The 18927-nt window shown below is 45.7% G+C and overlaps 1 protein-coding gene across 1 annotated transcript in view; it reads left to right on the plus strand.

Annotated features, from left to right (window-relative positions):
• LOC147420709 (ARM repeat superfamily protein) overlaps nt 1-18927 on the plus strand; it is a 131020-nt gene that overhangs the window by 89438 nt on the left and 22655 nt on the right. Inside the window, exon 10 of the mRNA XM_086504645.1 lies at nt 18324-18924. Within this exon, the coding sequence (XP_086360771.1) occupies nt 18324-18924 (601 nt within the window). The remainder of the gene's footprint in view (nt 1-18323; nt 18925-18927) is intronic.

Raw genomic sequence — 18927 nt, forward strand, 5'->3', positions numbered from 1 at the left:
TTTTTCTGACCCTCCCCCTTCCCCATCTACGCCAAGGATTGCACCAACTCCTATGAAGGAGTTGCCGCAGTTGTTTCTAGACAGGAAGTTAGAACACAAAGAAAGAAGGGCAGCCATAGATCGTGACTACGAAGAAACAGTGGCAGCCATAGAGCGTAAGCCGCTTGGAAGCCAAAGTAAGAAAAGCAAAAAGAGAAGCAGAAAGAAAGGCCGACTTGGAGTGTGAGCGTGAGCAAGCGCGCTTGGTGGCTGAACAGAGCGCCCAACACATGAAAGAGATGTTGCGACCCTTTTCTCAAGTGCAGGCACAAATGCAAGAGATTCCGGGAAAAGGAGACTCTCTCAGTCTCTTCTTCTCCAAAGCATGACACACAAGATTTGCATGATGATAAGCATGATGATTTGAATGATAAGGATAAGCATGAAGAATTGTATGACAATGACAAGCATGATGATTTGCATGATCAAGATGTGATTTCTCACAAGCATGATGATTTGCATGAAGATGATGTGATTATTCACCAGGATGATGGTTTAGTGGATGCTTTTTCTAGCAAAGCTAACCTCGTTGCAGATTCGATCAATCACGAAGAACCGATCTTGGCTTTGGAGTCAAGGTTCAAAGAATCCCCCACAGGAAGATTCGATTAATCATGAAGAACCGATCTTGGCTCTCGAGTCGAGGTCCAAAGAACCCTTACAGGAACTACTATGTGTTCGCATGATTAGTCAGTACGCATTGTTCAAGTGTTTCATTCGTAATCGTTTCCTGTATTTGAGTCAGTGTCTTTATGTGATTCCTTTTCCTAGGCATGACATATTCTAGTTGAGCACGTCTGTCACGGGGACGTGGCAAGTGTTAACTATGTCACGAGGACGTGGCAACTGCTAACTTTAGTTGTTGGTTTCTTTCCAAGGGGTTTTGTTTTATTTCTGAGACCCTCTTCTTGAAGTAGCAAACGGTTCGACATTGCATGGCCAATGTGAACGGTAGTTTCACCCGCAGATGGGTAGTGGTCGGCACTGGAATTCGTATGGTAAGAGGATGTCTAGGCTCAGAGCAAGATCATATAGGTCCCCCCGTCGCACTTAGCAAGTTGGTGGATACTAGGAAGTGAACTACCAACTGAAAGTATTCGATAGTTGGGCCATTTTGCATTTTTGAATGCGGTCCCAATGAGGATAGATGGTCAGAAGACCAGTGGGAGCCCAACGGAAGCATCTCCTAAAATTTAGGGAACAGCTATTTTGGGCCGAGAAATGTGTTCGCGTCATTACCTCCGGTATGACTAGGGGAACATTTTACAACTCTGCCGCGAAGTCAACTGGGCAACCGGTCAGGATATTTTTAAGCGACGAACCCGAAACGGGAAAATGCTTGTAAATGCGCCAAGTGGCACAATTCTGTGCACTTGCTTCACAAGGAAAAATGGGCGCTGAATTTTAAGCTGGGAGAGGCCTTCTTTTGCACTCTGTCACACAGGTTAAGAGCTAAGGAGTGCTTCCTTTCCCTCTTATGTACAGTGCTGTGCCAGGAGTGATGCCCTGCACGCTACGCACTGCTCTCTCTCCCCCCTACGAGCAGTATGTTATGCCCCACTAGTGGGCTTTTCATTTGACCAATGTACAGTTATGTGGGTTCATGCGCGATTGCCGAGGCAAGAGCCTCTTGCACAGGTGCTGGATTAGCTAGCAGCTAATCCCCCGCAAGGTACAGGTGAATTCGGAGAGGTTTCACGCCAGAAATCTCGTCCGATTCAAAGGGCAAGTAGCCCTACAGGTGCGGGAGCTCGAGGTCTTGCTACAGATGCGACCGGCACGCGAAACGGAGCCCAAAACAGGGAATTACAGCCTGCTGTGTATTTTTGCAGGTTTAGGGTTTCGGCCCTAAACGGACCCTAATATCCCCAGGAGGTTCGGGGACGCGAGGGGACTTCTGTATAGGTGAACTGGCGCATTTTCGGGGCAGAAAACAGAGAATTCAGCGTGCTGCAGATTCTCACCAGGTTTTGCAAAGTGTCCGTATGCGTCGGGAAAGTCACCTATTGCATGGGGATACTGACTGTGAAGTGTCCTAGTACAGTTATGTTGCCGAAATCGGGCTAGAACAGGTGTTTCTTAGCCTACATTGTGCGGGGCAGCTATTAGGAGATCACAGGTTTTATTCCCTCTGTTAAAGAATAAAGAAATACCGAAAGGGGCGCCAATTTTGGATTCTACAGGTTGTCAGTGTCTGCTCGGAGCTTTCTATCTTCCGAGCCGTGTGTGTATTTAGGTGTTAATCCTCGTTACAGGTTACCTTTGCAAAGTGCTCTGTGTGTGAGTTTAAAGTAAAGAATTTCGGGTGAAAGCCAACGTCTACTGCCCCACGGGCCGGTTTTATGGTTTCGTTGCCGGGACTTCAATCACTTTTTCCTTAAAGAGTGAGCCTGGATTGTTTTGGGTAAAGACAAAGTGCAGGAACGCGGGGATTACACTATGGCGACAAGGGGAAGGGAATTATGGAAGAGGGTTCCTCTTCAAAGGACAGGTAAGATATTCCTATGGTTTTTGAGATTGGTGAGAGCTCACGGCCACGTCAGTCTGTACCTCCTGTCAACGTGAATGTCCCTCCAGTAATACAGGGCTTTATGACTGGGCAACTTGAGGATGATGCGTTTACGACTCAGTTAGTTGCCGCGGTGAATGTCTTTTCGCAACTGATGCAGAATCCGAGGTTTATGGAGTTCTTACAAGCGCCACCAGTGCAACAGCAAAAAAGACAACCTACGTTGCGTACGAAGCTTGTTGATGCTCAAGCCCAGGTACTTCATGTGGCGCAGGAGGAAAGGGAACACTCGCATGTTGCAGAGTCGGGTGCTCCAAAGCAGGTTCCTCCCGTGCTTGAACAGGTGGCTAGAATGCCTATTCCACAGGTTATGCCAATTCAGCCCGCCACCTTTCAGAGCCAGCATGCTGTCTTGAATGGACAGGGAGCTGGATACCAGGCAATGCACTCAGTTTTTCCACCACCCACGATACATCCTGGGTATTTCGGGGGTGGATCAATGTTCCAAAGTATGGCAGGTTATGCGCGTGGAAGTCAGCCGTACATGCCAGGATCAATGTTCCAAAGTATGGCAGGTTATGCGCCTGGAAGTCAGCCGTACATGCCAGGGACAATGTTCGGGGGTATGCAAGGCATCATGCCAAACCCCATGTATGGTAGTATCAGCATGCAACAAGGTTTCCACTGCAACCAGGGCCAATTTGGGGTGCCATAGGGTCATTTTGGCATGGCTGGTTTTTCTGGACAGCAGCCAGATATTGCACCTTTGACAAAAAATGTGAATGGCCAAGATGTGCCGATCATGCCTACTACAGTGCCCATGTTGCAGACCATTCCGTAGGACAACTTGGGGGCACTAGAGAAGTTGAAGGCCTACAAAGAAGGTGGTGCAACGGTAAAGTTCAGTACCTTCAGTGGTTTCGAGGATAAGACAAAGGCCCTCACTTTCCTCCAGCAGTTCGATACAGCTTATGCGGGAGGGAATTTTACAGAGGCCTCGAAGGTCAGGAAAGCTGCCACTTTCTTAAAGGACAATGCGCTTACATGGTGGACGACATTGTTAATGCAAGGACAGGCACCCGCCACTTGGGTTTACTTGAAGCAAATGTTTGCATCTGCTTGGCTGTCAAATGAATTTTGAAGCCGACATCATGACAAATTGGCACCAGCTTACTTCAGCTTCGTGCAAGAGCTTGCTGGAGTACAATAGGAGTTTTTGTAAAGCGTTACTCTCAGTGACCTCCTACAGATTTGTGCCATTGACAGAGCAGATAGAGAAGTACTGTTGTTGGCTGCCTAAAGGGCTTCGCGATTACTGTACAAAGAACAGAGTGGCTACCCTCACTCAGCTTATGGAAGTTGGGAACACTGGTCTTGCCTTGTTGAAAGGAGAGGACAGTGGATTCCCGAGCAGTGACAAAGGAGGGCAGCAAAAGAAAAATTCAGCGAAGAAGCCCTTTGTGAAAACAGCTCCTGATGCGTCACAGGGGTCAGAAAAGGCCACCAAAGACAAGGATTCAGTCGGGACTTCTGGAGCGCAGGCAAAGAAACAGAAAAGGAAGCCTTTTGTGTGCAAGTCGCTCGAGGAAAAGAAGGTCCTAATGGCTGAGAACAAATGCTTTATATGCGAGCAGCCTGGTCACTTTTCTATCAATTGTCTACAGAGGAAAAGACCAGCTGACTCAGAGGATAAAGAAGACCAGGAAGGCAAGAAGCCTAAACCCACGGCAGGTTTAGTGCCAGACATGGTGGGTGACAGGCCCAGCACAGATGCCATTGAGTTATGCAGGGCATGGGGTAAAGTTAGGGATCAGACGGCACTCATCTTCTTTGATCCAGGTGCCAAAGCCAACTTTATCTCACCAGAGTTAGCTATGAAGCTGGGCATCAGAGCTGAAGAGATGGGGTACACAGCAGAGGCAGTGTAAGGTGCAGCGGAATGAATGTTGTATTTTCTCAAGATTAGTGATCTTTATTGCTCAAGGTTCCGTTTAGTTCTTAGGGAAAGAGAGAGCTTTCCGTCTTATGGAGAGTGCTATGATCACGAAGAAAGTGAGTGGATATTGTGCGTGCAAGTGAATGAGACTGAGAGAAGGAGAGAGAAGAGATACGACACCCGAGAGGTTTTAAAACCCTTCTCCGAAGGCCCCACTTTCGTCGGCGAGAGTGGTCTACTTCGATTGCGTAAAGGTGTACAATGCGAATACAATGGACTAATGCAATGGGACTATGCCGATGACAACGATGGTTTTGACGACGACTTAGGCTGAAATCTGTTTTCTTCTATTGGCTGAATATCGTGGACTGTTTCGGGGCTGAGATGGACTGTTTTACTGCTGTCTTGAGGGCTGAAAATGGTGGAGTTGTCGGGGTTTCTGTGGAGATGAAAAACGCTGAATTCACTGCACTTTTGGCTGCGTTTTTAGAGAGTAATCCTTGGCTGAAAAACGCTGGAACTGCAGGTGGTTTTCATGCTGAAAATGGCATCAACTCTAGCGTTAGTAAATCCTTGCAAGCTGTGGATACTCTGCTGATTTTTGCTGATGTAAAACGCTGAACTTGCTGATGATTGCTAGCGTTAGTGAAGGGCTGAAAACGCTTATTGTGATCAGGTAAAAACGCTAGGTTCAAGTGCTTTCTGGCGATGGTTGTTGGATAAGGAAACGCCAGGGAACTGGGGGGGGGGGGGGGGGGCGATGGCTTGCTGTGAAGAAAACGCCAAGGTCTGCAAGAGGCTAGGCGATGGTATCTGCTGGGGTGCTGAGGGGGGTACTTCTGAGAAGTTGCGTGTTGAGCGGGAAGCTCCTGCTGCCTCTTCTGCCAGAAAGTGCTAAGTTGGGTTTGCTCTGATACCAATGTAAGGTGCAGCGGAATGAATGTTGTATTTTCTCAAGATTAGTGATCTATATTTGCTCAAGGTTCCTTTTAGTTCTTAGGGAAGGAGAGAGCCTTCCGTCTTATGGAGAGTGCTATGATCACGAACAAAGTGAGTGGATATTGTGCGTGCAAGTGAATGAGACTGAGAGAAGGAGAGAGAAGAGATATGACACCCTAGAGTTTGTAAAACCCTCCTCCGAAGGCCCCACTCTCGTCGGCGAGAGTGGTCTACTTTGATTGCACAAAGGTGTACAATGCGTATGCAATGGACTGATGCAAACGGGGACTATGTCGATGAAGACGATGAAGACTTTAGGGCTGAAATTGATGCTTCTTTATCTGCTGTCCACAAAGGGGCAAGGGCTGAGAATCCGTGCTACTTTTGGGGGCTGAAATGACTGGTTTTTATTGCTGATTTGTGGCTGAAAATGACTCCTCTTGTCAGCGCTGACGTGATGATGAAAAACGCTGGTGTATCTGCTCTTTAGGCTGCATTTTTAGGTTGATAACCTTGGCTGAAAAACGCTGGAACAGCAGGTTCTCTAATGCTGAAAACGCTGGTCTGGAAGGGGTCCTAATGTTGAACAAAAAACGCTGAATGGTCTGGCTTGCTGGCGTTAGTGAATGGGCTGAACTGGCTGCCTTGGTGCTAGTGGAAAAACGCCAAGAACTGGAGGGTGCTGGCGATAGCTGATTGAAACACCAGGATCTGCAAGAGAGGGTGATTCCAAAACGCTGATGGCTGCGGGTGAAGGGGCTCCATATTTGCTCCAATCTGCTACTCCTCCATGCATCTCTGCTACTGCTGTAAAACGCTGGGCTGAGATGCTCTCCTAGGCAAAAACGCCAGCAACTGCACAAGGCCGGAAAAGCTAGCTGACGACTCTGCAAAAACGCTAAGGCTGATGTGCTGAGCTTGGGCGATTCTGCTACACATGCAAAAACGTTTATCCCTTTTGCTGGTTTGAGAAAACGCTAGGGCTGTGTGGTTGTAATCGCCAAGCCTGAGGGGTTCTTGATGGTTCTTGATGAGAAGGTGCCTGTTGAGCGGTAGAGCTTCTGCTGCCTCTTCCGCCATTTAGTGCTAGCTTTGGTTTGCTTATATATTTTCTTACCCAAATTGCCCTACCTACTTTTGTTGGAAAGTCACTTAAATTAATAAGTGAAAAATGTCAAAAATAGGAAAAATAGGCTAAAATCACTGGAAAATACCCCTGACTGATTCTGATAGGAATGCTTATGATCATGCTGTGTGCAACCAGAGGATATGCATCTATACTAAGTGATTGGGCATGCACGGTCTACGAAGACTCACAAAAGTGCTAGATCACTTCTAAATCTAGACTGACTGGATTGACTGAACCCTGATCATGCTGTAGCTTGTCCACGGACACATGGGGTTGGATGTGTCACGTGACATCCCCTCCTTTTCAAAGTGAGTTACTGGTACCGAACTGTATGGCGTCGAGGGAGATCGCCAATAGCATCCGGAATCCTGGAAGGGACTCTTCGCCGGCCCACTCTGATGTGTGGGTCGTGCGGTACTTGAACTTCATAAAGGTCTGCAACGCTTGCTTCTTTGAGCCGCGCCGAAAGCGACACAAAGTCTTCTGTGGCTCCTTCGATGCTTCAACTTCATCTAGAGTCGTGCTTCTTCCTTCTTCAAGAATCTCATGGCTGAAAATTCCTGAAACCATTTCCAACACAAAACCATGAACATACCCATTCCATGTAAAGTGAGTGGAAAAAATCTTGTCGTCGCTAAAGACTGTGTATGCAATGTAGATGAACATAGAGACGGGGAGTGACAACCTGTTCATCAAACACATGCAAACAATGAGATCGAATCTTTTCTGTTTGATCGAAATCAATCAACTGTGGCAAATCACAATGGAAATGCCCATGCTTGTTGCTCATCTATCATGTGCTCTTTTGGAAACTGTGTCATGCCAAGGAAGAGACAGGAAATGTGACTTCCTTACATACAAGCTTTTCAGCTTTTCATGAACAATCCGTATACATTCGTGCTCATCCATGATAGAAACATGCTCAACATACAATATGTCATGCCTAGTAAAAGGGATCACATAACGATGCTGACCAAAATACAGGAAACGATTACGAATGAAACACTCGAACAATGCGTGCGTATCAATCATGCGAACACACAATACTTTCTGTGATGGTTCTTTGGACCAAGGCTCGAGAGCCAAGATCGGTTCTTCTTAAATGATCGAATCGTCTTGTGGGGGTTCGTTGGACCTCGACTCGAAAGCCAAGATCTGATCTTCGTGATTGCTCGAATCTACAACGAGGTTAGCTTCACTAGGAAAAGCATTCACTAACACATCATCCTTGTGAACAATCACATCATCTTCATGCAATTCATCATGCTTGTCTTTTTCATCCAAATCATTATCATTCAAATCATCATGCTTCTCATAATCATGCAAATCCTGTGTGTCATGCTGTGGAGAAAAAGAGACTAAGAAAATTTCCTTATCCCGAATCCTTTCAACCTTGTCCTGCATATTAGCAATGAGAGATGGAGAAGGAGCAATGTCCACTCCATGAAAGATAGTAAGAGAATCACTGTCGGCATTGAGAGTTATAGTGTTAACCGAAAATTTTATGAGAGCATCATTATCACGAAACCATCGAATGCCCAAAATCATATCACATCCTGAGAGAGAGGAGAAACCACAAATCTTCTAGTGAAGGCAGTCTGTTGAATTGCAAACAACACATCAAGGCACTCCTCCGTGATGAGAGCGTCCATACAAGGACGAAAGCCAGAGACCTCGATAGGAGATCTCGGACTAACTTTGAGGTGGGCTCTCTCAACAAGAGAGGAACTGATCACATCATGCATACTACCTGGGTCAAACAATATGACAAAACGGTGTCCCAACGTACGACCATAACATTTAATGAGAGAATCATCAATGGAAGGGTCCTGAGAAACTTTGGGCACACCCGTGTTATCATTCATTGCATTGACAGATTTAGTGGGTGTTGTGGGTTCTTTAGATTCATTCGATTCAAGCTTAGGACATGTTCTTTTTATGTGACCCTTAATGTGACAATGAAAACAACGACCTTCCTTAGAATACGTGCTTTGTTCTTCCGACGTGATGTATCCTCCTACAATTCCATGTGCTACCTTTTCATATGGAGTAAGATTAGGTTTAGCAGTTGTGTTAGCCTTACCCTTAGATTCGTTCGAAGAATTCTTTGATGAGATACTGTTGGAAGATTGCTTAGAAGAGTTATCATTCTTACCATTCTTATCGTTCTTACCGTTCTGATGGTTCTGAGAAGTTTGCGAGGTACTTGTGGAAGTCTTGTTCTCCTTAGGCTTTCCCTTGTTGTGCTTCATCTCCTGTGCGAGAGCAATCGCTACCGTCTTGTTGAGATCGATTGGATCGAATACCTCGACTTCCTACTTGATATACTCGTCCAATCTAAAGAGAAAAGCCTCTTTGTGCTCATCATCCGACATGCGTAATTGGGTACCTAGCTGCAAAACACGATTAGAAAAAGACATAACCTGCATACCATTTTTCTTGAGAGCGCGCCTTAATCGTCCTTCAATCGTACAAGGTACTGAGGTGGCATAAACCGTGCCTTGAGCTTGTCTTGGAAATCAGCCCAACTAAAAGAGAGGGACTGATCACATCATGCATACTACCTGGGTCAAACAATATGACAAAACGGTGCCCCGACGTATGACCATAACATTTAATGAGAGAATCATCAATGGGAGGGTCCTGAGAAACTTTGGGCACAATCGTGTTATCATTCATTGCATTGATAGATGTAGTGGATGCTGTGGGTTCTTTAGATTCATTCGATTCAAGCTTAGGACATGTTCTTTTTATGTGACCCTTAATGTGACAATGAAAACAACGACCTTCCTTAGAATACGTGCTTTGTTCTTCCGACGTGATGTATCCTCCTACAATTCCATGTGCTACCTTTTCATATGGAGTAAGATTAGGTTTAGCAGTTGTGTTAGCCTTACCCTTAGATTCGTTCGAAGAATTCTTTGATGAGATACTGTTGGAAGATTGCTTAGAAGAGTTATCATTCTTACCATTCTTATCGTTCTTACCGTTCTGATGGTTCTGAGAAGTTTGCGAGGTGCTTGTGGAAGTCTTGTTCTCCTTAGGCTTTCCCTTGTTGTGCTTCATCTCCTGTGCGAGAGCAATCGCTACCGTCTTGTTGAGATCGATTGGATCGAATACCTCGACTTCGTACTTGATATACTCGTCCAATCTAAAGAGAAAAGCCTCTTTGTGCTCATCATCCGACATGCGTAATTGGGTACCTAGCTGCAAAACACGATTAGAAAAAGACATAACCTGCATACCATTTTGCTTGAGAGCGCGCCTCAATCGTCCTTCAATCGTACAAGGTACTGAGGTGGCATAAACCGCGCCTTGAGCTTGTCTTGGAAATCAGCCCAACTAAAAGAGAGGGACTGATCACATCAGCCCAACGACCTTCCTTAGAATACGTGCTTTGTTCTTCCGACGTGATGTATCCTCCTACAATTCCATGTGCTACCTTTTCATATGGAGTAAGATTAGGTTTAGCAGTTGTGTTAGCCTTACCCTTAGATTCGTTCGAAGAATTCTTTGATGAGATACTGTTGGAAGATTGGTTCGAAGAGTTATCATTTTTACCATTCTTACCGTTTTTACCATTCTGAGCGTTCTGAGAAGTTTGCGAGGTACTTGTGGAAGTCTTGTTCTCCTTAGGCTTTCCCTTGTTGTGCTTCATCTCCTGTGCGAGAGCAATCGCTACCGCCTTGTTGAGATCGATTGGATCGAGTACCTCGACATCGTACTTGATATACTCGTCCAATCCAAAGAGAGAAGCCTCTTTGCGCTCATCATCCGACATGCGTAATTGGGTACCTAGCTGCAACACACGATTAGAAAAAGACATAACCGGCATACCATTTTGCTTGAGAGCGCGCCAATCCTCCTTCAATCGTGTGAGGTACTGAGGTGGCATAAACCGCGCCTTGAGCTTGTCTTGGAAATCAGCCCAACTAAAAGAGGGGCGTGAAATCGTCGGCTACCTCTAGGTGCGCGGCCAGCTGTGCCTCTTGCCATGCATGGTACCAATTGATGGCATCACCGGCAAGGTACATAGCTGCCGTCAAAACTTCGCTATTTCCTGTTTTCTTAGTTGTCGCAAAATAAGCATTAATTGATGCAACCAAGAATGAATAACCGTAGCATCCATCTTACCGTCATACTTACTGAAAGTCAACTTCTCTGTGACTGGATGGTTGGAATCCGCATCGTGGCTTGCACCACTTGATGAACTTCCACGATCTTTGGGTGGTTCGGTCTTCGAGGCTAGCATGTGGAAAATAAATTCTTGATTTCGAATCTCCCTTTGAACCTCTCGTTCATCGCGCTTGCGTTTGAAAGCAAGTCGATTTTCTTCTTGTTTTGCGGCTAGTTTTGCATTTCTTTCATCGCGCTCACGCTCATGAGGAAGGCGCTCACGTTCCTGAGCAAGGCGATTTGCTTCTTGTCTATCCATCATGGCCATCATCTGCTTGACCATTTCCTCCATAGGGTTTGGTGCACTTGGTGGCGTAGATGGTGAAGGGGGAGGGTTGAAGAAATCATCTCCGAGTGGGGACGAGTCTTCGTCGCCTCTCTCATGCTCATCACCTGTATGCGAAGTATCCATTCCGCTTCGGGTGACGACCATGCACTATGATCTTGGGGTCTTAAGCTCGTGAGGAACTTGGGTTCTTGAGGGTCTTGAGGTTCTTGAGGTCCTTGATTCGTGAGAATCTTGGGTTCTTGAGGATCTTGAGGTTCTTGAGTCTTGAGGGTCTTGGGTTCTTGGGGTTCTTGAGGTTTTCTTTCGCTTGCAAATCGCGTTGGAGAAGGATCTTCTCTTCACCCGAGTTCTACTCCTTTCTGCGGGCGCACCCCTTGGTGGCCTTGTGCTCACACCAAGGTTGCTTTTTCCCACCTCACGTCGATTGGCCGGCCGCTAAGTAGGCTGGACAAGCCCTTCTTTCCTGGGATTCCTGTCACTCTTCAACAAAACACGATTAGGAATCGCCACGCCCAAGTAAACTTGGGTTCGTGCGACCGCAACAAGCAAAAAAATTCTTGTGGTTCTTTCCTTGAGTAATGCAGAGCACTTCCAAAGCTTTGATACCAATGTAAGGTGCAGCGGAATGAATGTTGTATTTTCTCAAGATTAGTGATCTTTATTGCTCAAGGTTCCTTTTAGTTCTTAGGGAAAGAGAGAGCTTTCCGTCTTATGAGAGTGCTATGATCACGAACAAAGTGAGTGGATATTGTGCGTGCAAGTGAATGAGACTGAGAGAAGGAGAGAGAAGAGATACGACACCCGAGAGGTTGTAAAACCCTCCTCCGAAGGCCCCACTCGTCGGCGAGAGTGGTCTACTTCGATCGCGCAAAGGTGTACAATGCGAATGCAATGGACTGATGCAATGGGACTTCGACGACGACGGTTTTGACGACGACTTAGGCTGAAATCTGTTTTCTTCTATTGGCTGAATATTGTGGACTGTTCCGGGGCTGAGATGGACTGTTTTACTGCTGTCTTGAGGGCTGAAAATGGTGGAGTTGTCGGGGTTTCTGTGGAGATGAAAAACGCTGAATTCACTGCACTTCTGGCTGCGTTTTTAGAGAGTAATCCTTGGCTGAAAAACGCTGGAACAGCAGGTGGTTTTCATGCTGAAAATGGCATCAACTCTAGCGTTAGTAAATCCTTGCAAGCTGTGGATACTCTGCTGATTTTTGCTGATGTAAAACGCTGAACTTGCTGATGATTGCTAGTGTTAGTGAAGGGCTGAAAACGCTTATTGTGATCAGGTAAAAACGCTAGGTTCAGGTGCTTTCTGGCGATGGTTGTTGGATAAGGAAACGCTAGGGAACTGGGGGGGGGGGGGGGGGGGGGGGGGGATGGCGATGGCTTGCTGTGAAGAAAACGCCAAGGTCTGCAAGAGGCTAGGCGATGGTATCTGCTAGGGTGCTAAGAAGTTGCCTGTTGAGCGGGAAGCTCCTGCTGCCTCTTCTGCCAGAAAGTGCTAACTTGGGTTTGCTTATATATTAACTTAGCAAAATTGCCCTACCTACTTTTGTTGGAAAGTCACTTAAAAATATTAAGTGAAAATACCAAAAATAGGAAAATAGGCTAAATGCACTGGAAAATTCCCCCGAGCGAATCTGATGGATTCTGAAGGGAATACTGATGATCATACTGTGTGCAACCGAAGGATATGCATCTATGCTAAGTGACTGGGCATGCACGGTCCAGGAATAGACATACAAAAGTGCCAGATCACTGCTAATCTAAACTGATTGGACTGATTGAACCCTGCTGTGGTGTAGCTTGTCCACGGACACATAGGGTTGGGATGTGTTACGTCACAGGCAGGGTTGGCATGTCCTGGCCACTCAGAGTGTGTTACTCCCATCATTGGAAAACTGCGTCTGCATATTCAGTCGTATGTGGACACTGAAGAGTTTTACATCATGCCGTTGGAAGGTTGTGACGCCTTGTTGGGGATCCCGTGGATGTTCCGAGTGCATGGAGTCTTGGATGCCTACAACAAAAAGATCACTGTACAGCATATGGGCAAAACTCACATCTTGGATGTAAAGCTTAAAGGAGAGTCAGTCCCTATTGTATCTGCTTTTGCTATCACTTCTGTAATAAAGAATCATCTTTCTGTGTACTTGATCTTTGCACGTGATGTCTCAGATAGTGATCAATCAAATTTATTTATGTTAGATACAGAAAGGTCAACATTTTTGCAAAAGTTTAGTGACTGTTTTTCTGATTCATTACCGTCGCAATTGCCGCCAGAGAGAGCTGAGGACCATCGGATAGATTTGGTGCTAGGGTATAGGCCACCAAATAGACCTCCCTACAGGGTTAGTGCGGTGCAACAGAAAGAGATTATGGGCCAGGTTGAGGAGTTATTAGAGAAGGGGCTAGTTTTTCACCCTTTTGCTCCCCAGTGCTCCTAGTACAAAAGAAGGATGGCTCATGGCGCATGTGTATTGATTACTGTGTGTTGAATAGGAATACCATCAAGAATAGGTTCCCTATTCCTAGAATTGATGATATTCTCGATCGTTCAGAGGGTGCTGCAATTTTTAGCAGGATAGACCTTAAGAGTGGGTACCATCAGATTCGTATAAGGCCAGAGGATGTGCACAAGACTGTGTTTAGAACGACATTTGGTCTTTATGAGTTTCTAGTGATGTCGTTTGGGCTAACAAATGCTCCTGCCACGTTCAACAGAATGATGGACCGGATTTTCCGCTCGCATCAACAGTTTGTTGGAACGTTCTTCGATGACATGATAGTGTATTCGAAGAATGAAGAGGAGCATAGGCGTCACTTGACCATTGTGTTCGAAGAGCTGCGCAGTCACAGGTTACTTGTCAATCCTAAGAAAAGTGAATTCTTCCTCGAAGAGATCCACTTTCTTGGCCACATAGTCTCAAAGGATGGTGTTAGAATGGATCCCGCAAAGGTCGAAGCTATCAAGACATAGCCAGACTTGAAACTGTGCACGATGTCAGAAGCTTCTTGGGATTGTGTTCCTACTATAGAAGGTTTATCAGAAATTTTGCAGAGATAGCATCGCCTCTTCACGCTTTGCAAAAGAAAGAGGTCACTTTCAGATGGACCCAAAAAGAGATTTCAGCTTTTAGTCTCTTAAAGGAAAAGTTGACTTCAGATCCAGTTATTGTTTTGCCAGATCTCAGGAAGTCATTTGTGGTCCAGTGTGACGCGTGTGGCAGCAGCATTGGAGCAGTGCTAATGCAAGATGGACGGGTAGTAGCTTATGAAAACCGAATTTTGCAAGGGCCAGAGAGGACTATGCAAGTCTATGAGAAAGAGCTCTTGGCCGTGATTCATGCGCTTTCTAGCTGGAAGCACTACCTCTTAGGTGCTGTTTTGTTGTCCAAACAGATCATCAGACCTTGCGATACTTCTTGACACAGTCAAAGTTTTCCGAAAAGCATATGCGATGGGCAAACATTCTTTCCATGTACCACTTCCAGATTATGCATGTGGAAGGTAAGAAGAATGTTGTGGCTGATGCGTTATAGGAGGGTTTTACGTCTCTGGTGTCGTATCTCTCTTCTCTCTCTATCTCTCAGTCTCATACACTAGCATGCACAATGTCCATTCACTTTGTTTGTGATCATAGCATTCTCTCATTAAGAACGGAAGGCTCTACCTTCCATAAGAACAAAAGGAACCTTGAGCACAGTTTGGAGCACTCATCTTGAGCAAAGCACAAACATTCATTCCGCTACACTCAACTACACGAGTCTCGACTCAAGAATAGCTGGTATAGATCCTGCTCTAGTCGAGCGAAAAATGCCCTCTTCTTCCGCCGCACTAGGCGTCGGAAGTCAATTTGTGACTGTCTGTGTGTGATGTCCCCCAAAAGCACTTCCCTCTGAAGTCTAGCTCTAGTCTGACGGCATTCCTCCTCATACCAGCTATACGGAGGCATGCTTCAAGAACGATGTCTCTGCTCAGGCTGTGTGTGTGGGTATGCCTTTGCTGCTGCATCATGTAATGTCTGTGTTAGTATAGTAATAAGCTCCTCTAGAGGTCGCCCTGGCCTTTCAATGGATAGGTGTCTGTAAATCCTGTCTATGTATACAAAATCCGTCTCCCGCGTGAAGGTGTAGCGAGTAGGGGTTGCTACTCGTGGAATGTGTGTTACACTGAACTGGAAAGAGATGGTTAGCGACACAATAGCATGATCCACTGCCACCCCCACAGGTCTGGGCCTAACTATGAGATCCTGGATACTAGAGATGAGGCTTGGCTGTGCCATGACATAATCTACTGTGCTTGCTCCATGTCTGTGTGGACAGCATGTGAAGTCTCCCGTAGCGGGAAACCTCTGTAGGCCTTCCAAGATGGCCAATCCATGTGCAGTCCCCATGTCTATCAAGCGCTGTCCATACTCAGTATGTTCCCCATCTTGTGATATCCTGGACAGGCCAGTCTCTGTAACATCTAGCTCTCTCAGCATCTCCTCTAAAGTATCATAAAACACCGTCTTATGATGGACAGTCCTAGCATTGAAGTCCCCTATAATGATAATGTCACCATCTCTAGAGAATTCCCATATATCATCATCCAAAATAGAGAAGGGGGACTGTCCTCTGGTGGTGCATATATTGACGTACTTGGGGGAAAGTAGCAAATGGCAATGTAAAGATATCTGCTAGTCTTTGCTCTCAATCTCACCCACATGTACCTAGCTTGTTTATCCCTACGAGGTATATGTATCTATGGCTGCAGCTCCTCCTTGAAAAACACTGCCACTCCTCCTGAGCCCTGTCCTCTGTGCTCTAATCGTGTCTCCTATCTGCAAACTGTCTCCCATCTGTATCCACTAATGTGAGGCATAGACTGTCCAGGGGCCTGATGTGTCTCTGAGTAGAAGATGATGTCTCTCCCGGTAAAACTGTCCTCAAAAGCACCCACATCAAGACGCATAGATCCATTACAATTCCAGGTAGCAACTTTGAATGTGGTCCCATAGGCCTCACACCATCATGTGGAGCAGGGCTCCAGTATCATCACTCTTCCATCTCGGTAAAAAGCAATCTTACCTTTTTCCCTTGCCGCTTTAATCTCTAGCATTACTTCCTCCATATAGGCGACTTGTGAGAGGGTAAGGTCATCCCTGAGGAAGATGCCCGTCTTCTTAAGAGTTAGTCTTGTCTTCAAAAAGTCCTTCGCTTCCATGGAGGGAAAACGAAGGATGAGTGCCCTTTCTTTTGAAGTTTCCCCCTTGCTCCCATTTTTCTTTTTACCCACTCTCCAAGCGCTTGAGTGCATCGGCTCATGAACTCCCATCAAAGCCATGAGTCCTTTTAGCTCTTCGTCTACATTATCTTTGTCTTTAAGGCTGCAAATTCTCACATGTAGAGAGCGTACACGTCTTCTTTGCTCCTCTGCTAATGTCAGGTTGATAATGGTGGGTGTGGATGTTGTTTCCTTGCTTTTCCCTTTCTTGTCAAACTCAATCCATTTCTCAGTCTCATCTGCTTTCTGTTGAGTCTTTGTAATAACGTCCACCCAAGAAGTCGTCATTTCTTTATGCTGCTCTTCCCCCTCTTTGATGGCTCGCACTTGCTCTTTGATTGTGTTTAGTTCTTCTATCACCGAGGGTTGCAATTCTCCCTCTTCAAGCGTGTTTCGTGATCGTGCCTAAGCAAGCTCCTTTTTGAGTGACGCAAATTGCAATCTCTTCGTCTTGGGCCGTCATCCGATCTCCCATTGCTGTGATCTTACTTTCTTGGGCAAAAACGCGATCCTCAAGCATTTTTATTGTCCCTAATAGGTGGCGGTTGATCTTGTTAATGGTTTCGGCCATTTCTTCTTTGCACTTTTGAACTGCATCTTCTAAGGGGTTTGCCTTATCATTTTGCTTCCTCATGTTTGATCGGTGCCAAAAACGAGAAAAAATTGACCTACACGCACAAGTGCTTCCACATTATGCATACATGTTCCACACATGTTCCACACTAAGCATACATGGCGTCATTTCCTGCAATTCCTGCAAAATACGACCAAAACAACAAAAAATCCACTTTATGTAATTTCTGCAATTTTCTGCCAATTTTGCAATTTTTGAAAATCTGCAATTTCTGCAGTTTCCGAACTCTGTAATCTCCTGTAAATTCCCTGAAAATTCTGCAACTGTTTGAAAAACTGCCAAAATCTGAAAATCTGATTTTCTGCAAAATTCTGAAGACTTGGTGGACTGTTGCTGCTGCTGTACCGGAGAGAGAGAGAGAGAGAGAGAGAGAGAGAGAGAGAGAGAGAGAGAGAGAGAGAGAGAGAAATGAAATGTTATATTAACGTCTTCAAAAGGCCAAAATGACCTATGAGACCAAATGGTGAATCTGATATCATGTCTGAGTACGGAAATTACAAAGTTACAAAGAACTAACACTAAATAGTAAAAACTAAAACACAAAGGAGAAAGAAATAAATCTGAAGTTGATTCGGGATTGAGACGAGATACAGGGGGGAGGAGGCGGGGGGGGGGGGGGGGGGGGGGGGGGTGGAGGGGGTGTTGGTGGGTTCAGATGAAATCTCTCACCTGTCGCTGTCGGATCAAATCAACCTCCTCCATGGTCAGTACTCTGATTGGGCGTGTTGCATGTCGAGCTAGAGTGATCTGTATCTTCTGTTGCAGCCTTCGTCGGTGGTGGGAGACCCCCCGAGGTCGTGGGCGTCTTGATCTGCCTAGCTCAGTGGCTCGGTCAAGCAGCGTACCTCTAGTATGGGTGGGCTCTGAGACCTACTGTAATGATTGCTCCTTTGGTTCTCCCTTGGCTGGTCTAAAGAAATCTGTGATTCATCTCTGAGATTGTCTTTCCCCTGATGTCCTCAGCAAGCTCTCCCTAAGTTTGCGCAGCTCTAGCAGGAACAATCCGAGGCATCTCTGATCCTTGTATCTCACAGAGAGAGAGAGAGAGAGAGAGAGAGAGAGAGAGAGAGAGAGAGAGAGATGAATTGAAATGTTATATTAACGTCTTCAAAAGGCCAAAATGACCTATGAGACTAAAAAGTTACAATTGGTGAATCTGATACCATGTCTGAGTACGGAAATTACAAAGTTACAAAGAACTAACACTAAAACACTAAGGAGAAAGGAAATGGGGGGGGGGGGGGGGGGGGGGGGGGGGGTTGTGGGTTCAAATGAAATCTCTCTCTCTCTCTCTCTCTCTCTCTCTCTAGCAGTCTGATACTTGATGTATGTTTTATCTTTTATGATTAATATGTTTGCCATGGCCAATGTACTGATTATGCTGTTAGTTTTTGTGGCTAGGAAAGAAGCCTAAGGTCGATGGCACTTGACTGCTTACATCGAGCTGTTCGTTTTTACCTCAATGTATATGCAGATATACAACCAAAAAATAGGGTTTGGGACTATCTGCATAGTGTCACCTCACAATTATTGGCATTACTGAAAAAAGGATCCTTGACATTGGATGCTCAACATGATAAGGTCGTTGAATTCTGCCTGACAATAGCAGAAAGCAATCTCGATTTTGCTATGAATCACATGATTTTGGAGCTTCTGAGAAATGACAATCCGAGTGAGGCTAAGGTTATTGGCCTCAGGGCACTCCTTGCAATGGTCTCGTCGGCTAAACATCATCGCAGTAGCTCAGACACTCTCAAGTTGGAAGATGCAAATGTTTGTGGCTCATCTTCATTATTTTCTCCATGGTCATGTACAGGGTCAGGAGTGTCTACGCCCTCACGCTATCCTTTCAGCAATACAGGCTCTGTGCCATCTGCTTCTGATAGTTCTCATGACATCAGTCAATATATACCAAAAGTTCGAGCTGCGCTTGATCAGATAATAAGGACTTGTCATAGCACTTATGGAGGAGCTCGGCTTACTTCTCCAAAAGCTACACTAGGTA

The sequence above is a fragment of the Adiantum capillus-veneris genome, chromosome 28 (assembly GCF_014529385.1).
Source record: "Adiantum capillus-veneris isolate H3 chromosome 28, ASM1452938v2, whole genome shotgun sequence".
NCBI lineage: Eukaryota > Viridiplantae > Streptophyta > Polypodiopsida > Polypodiales > Pteridaceae > Adiantum > Adiantum capillus-veneris.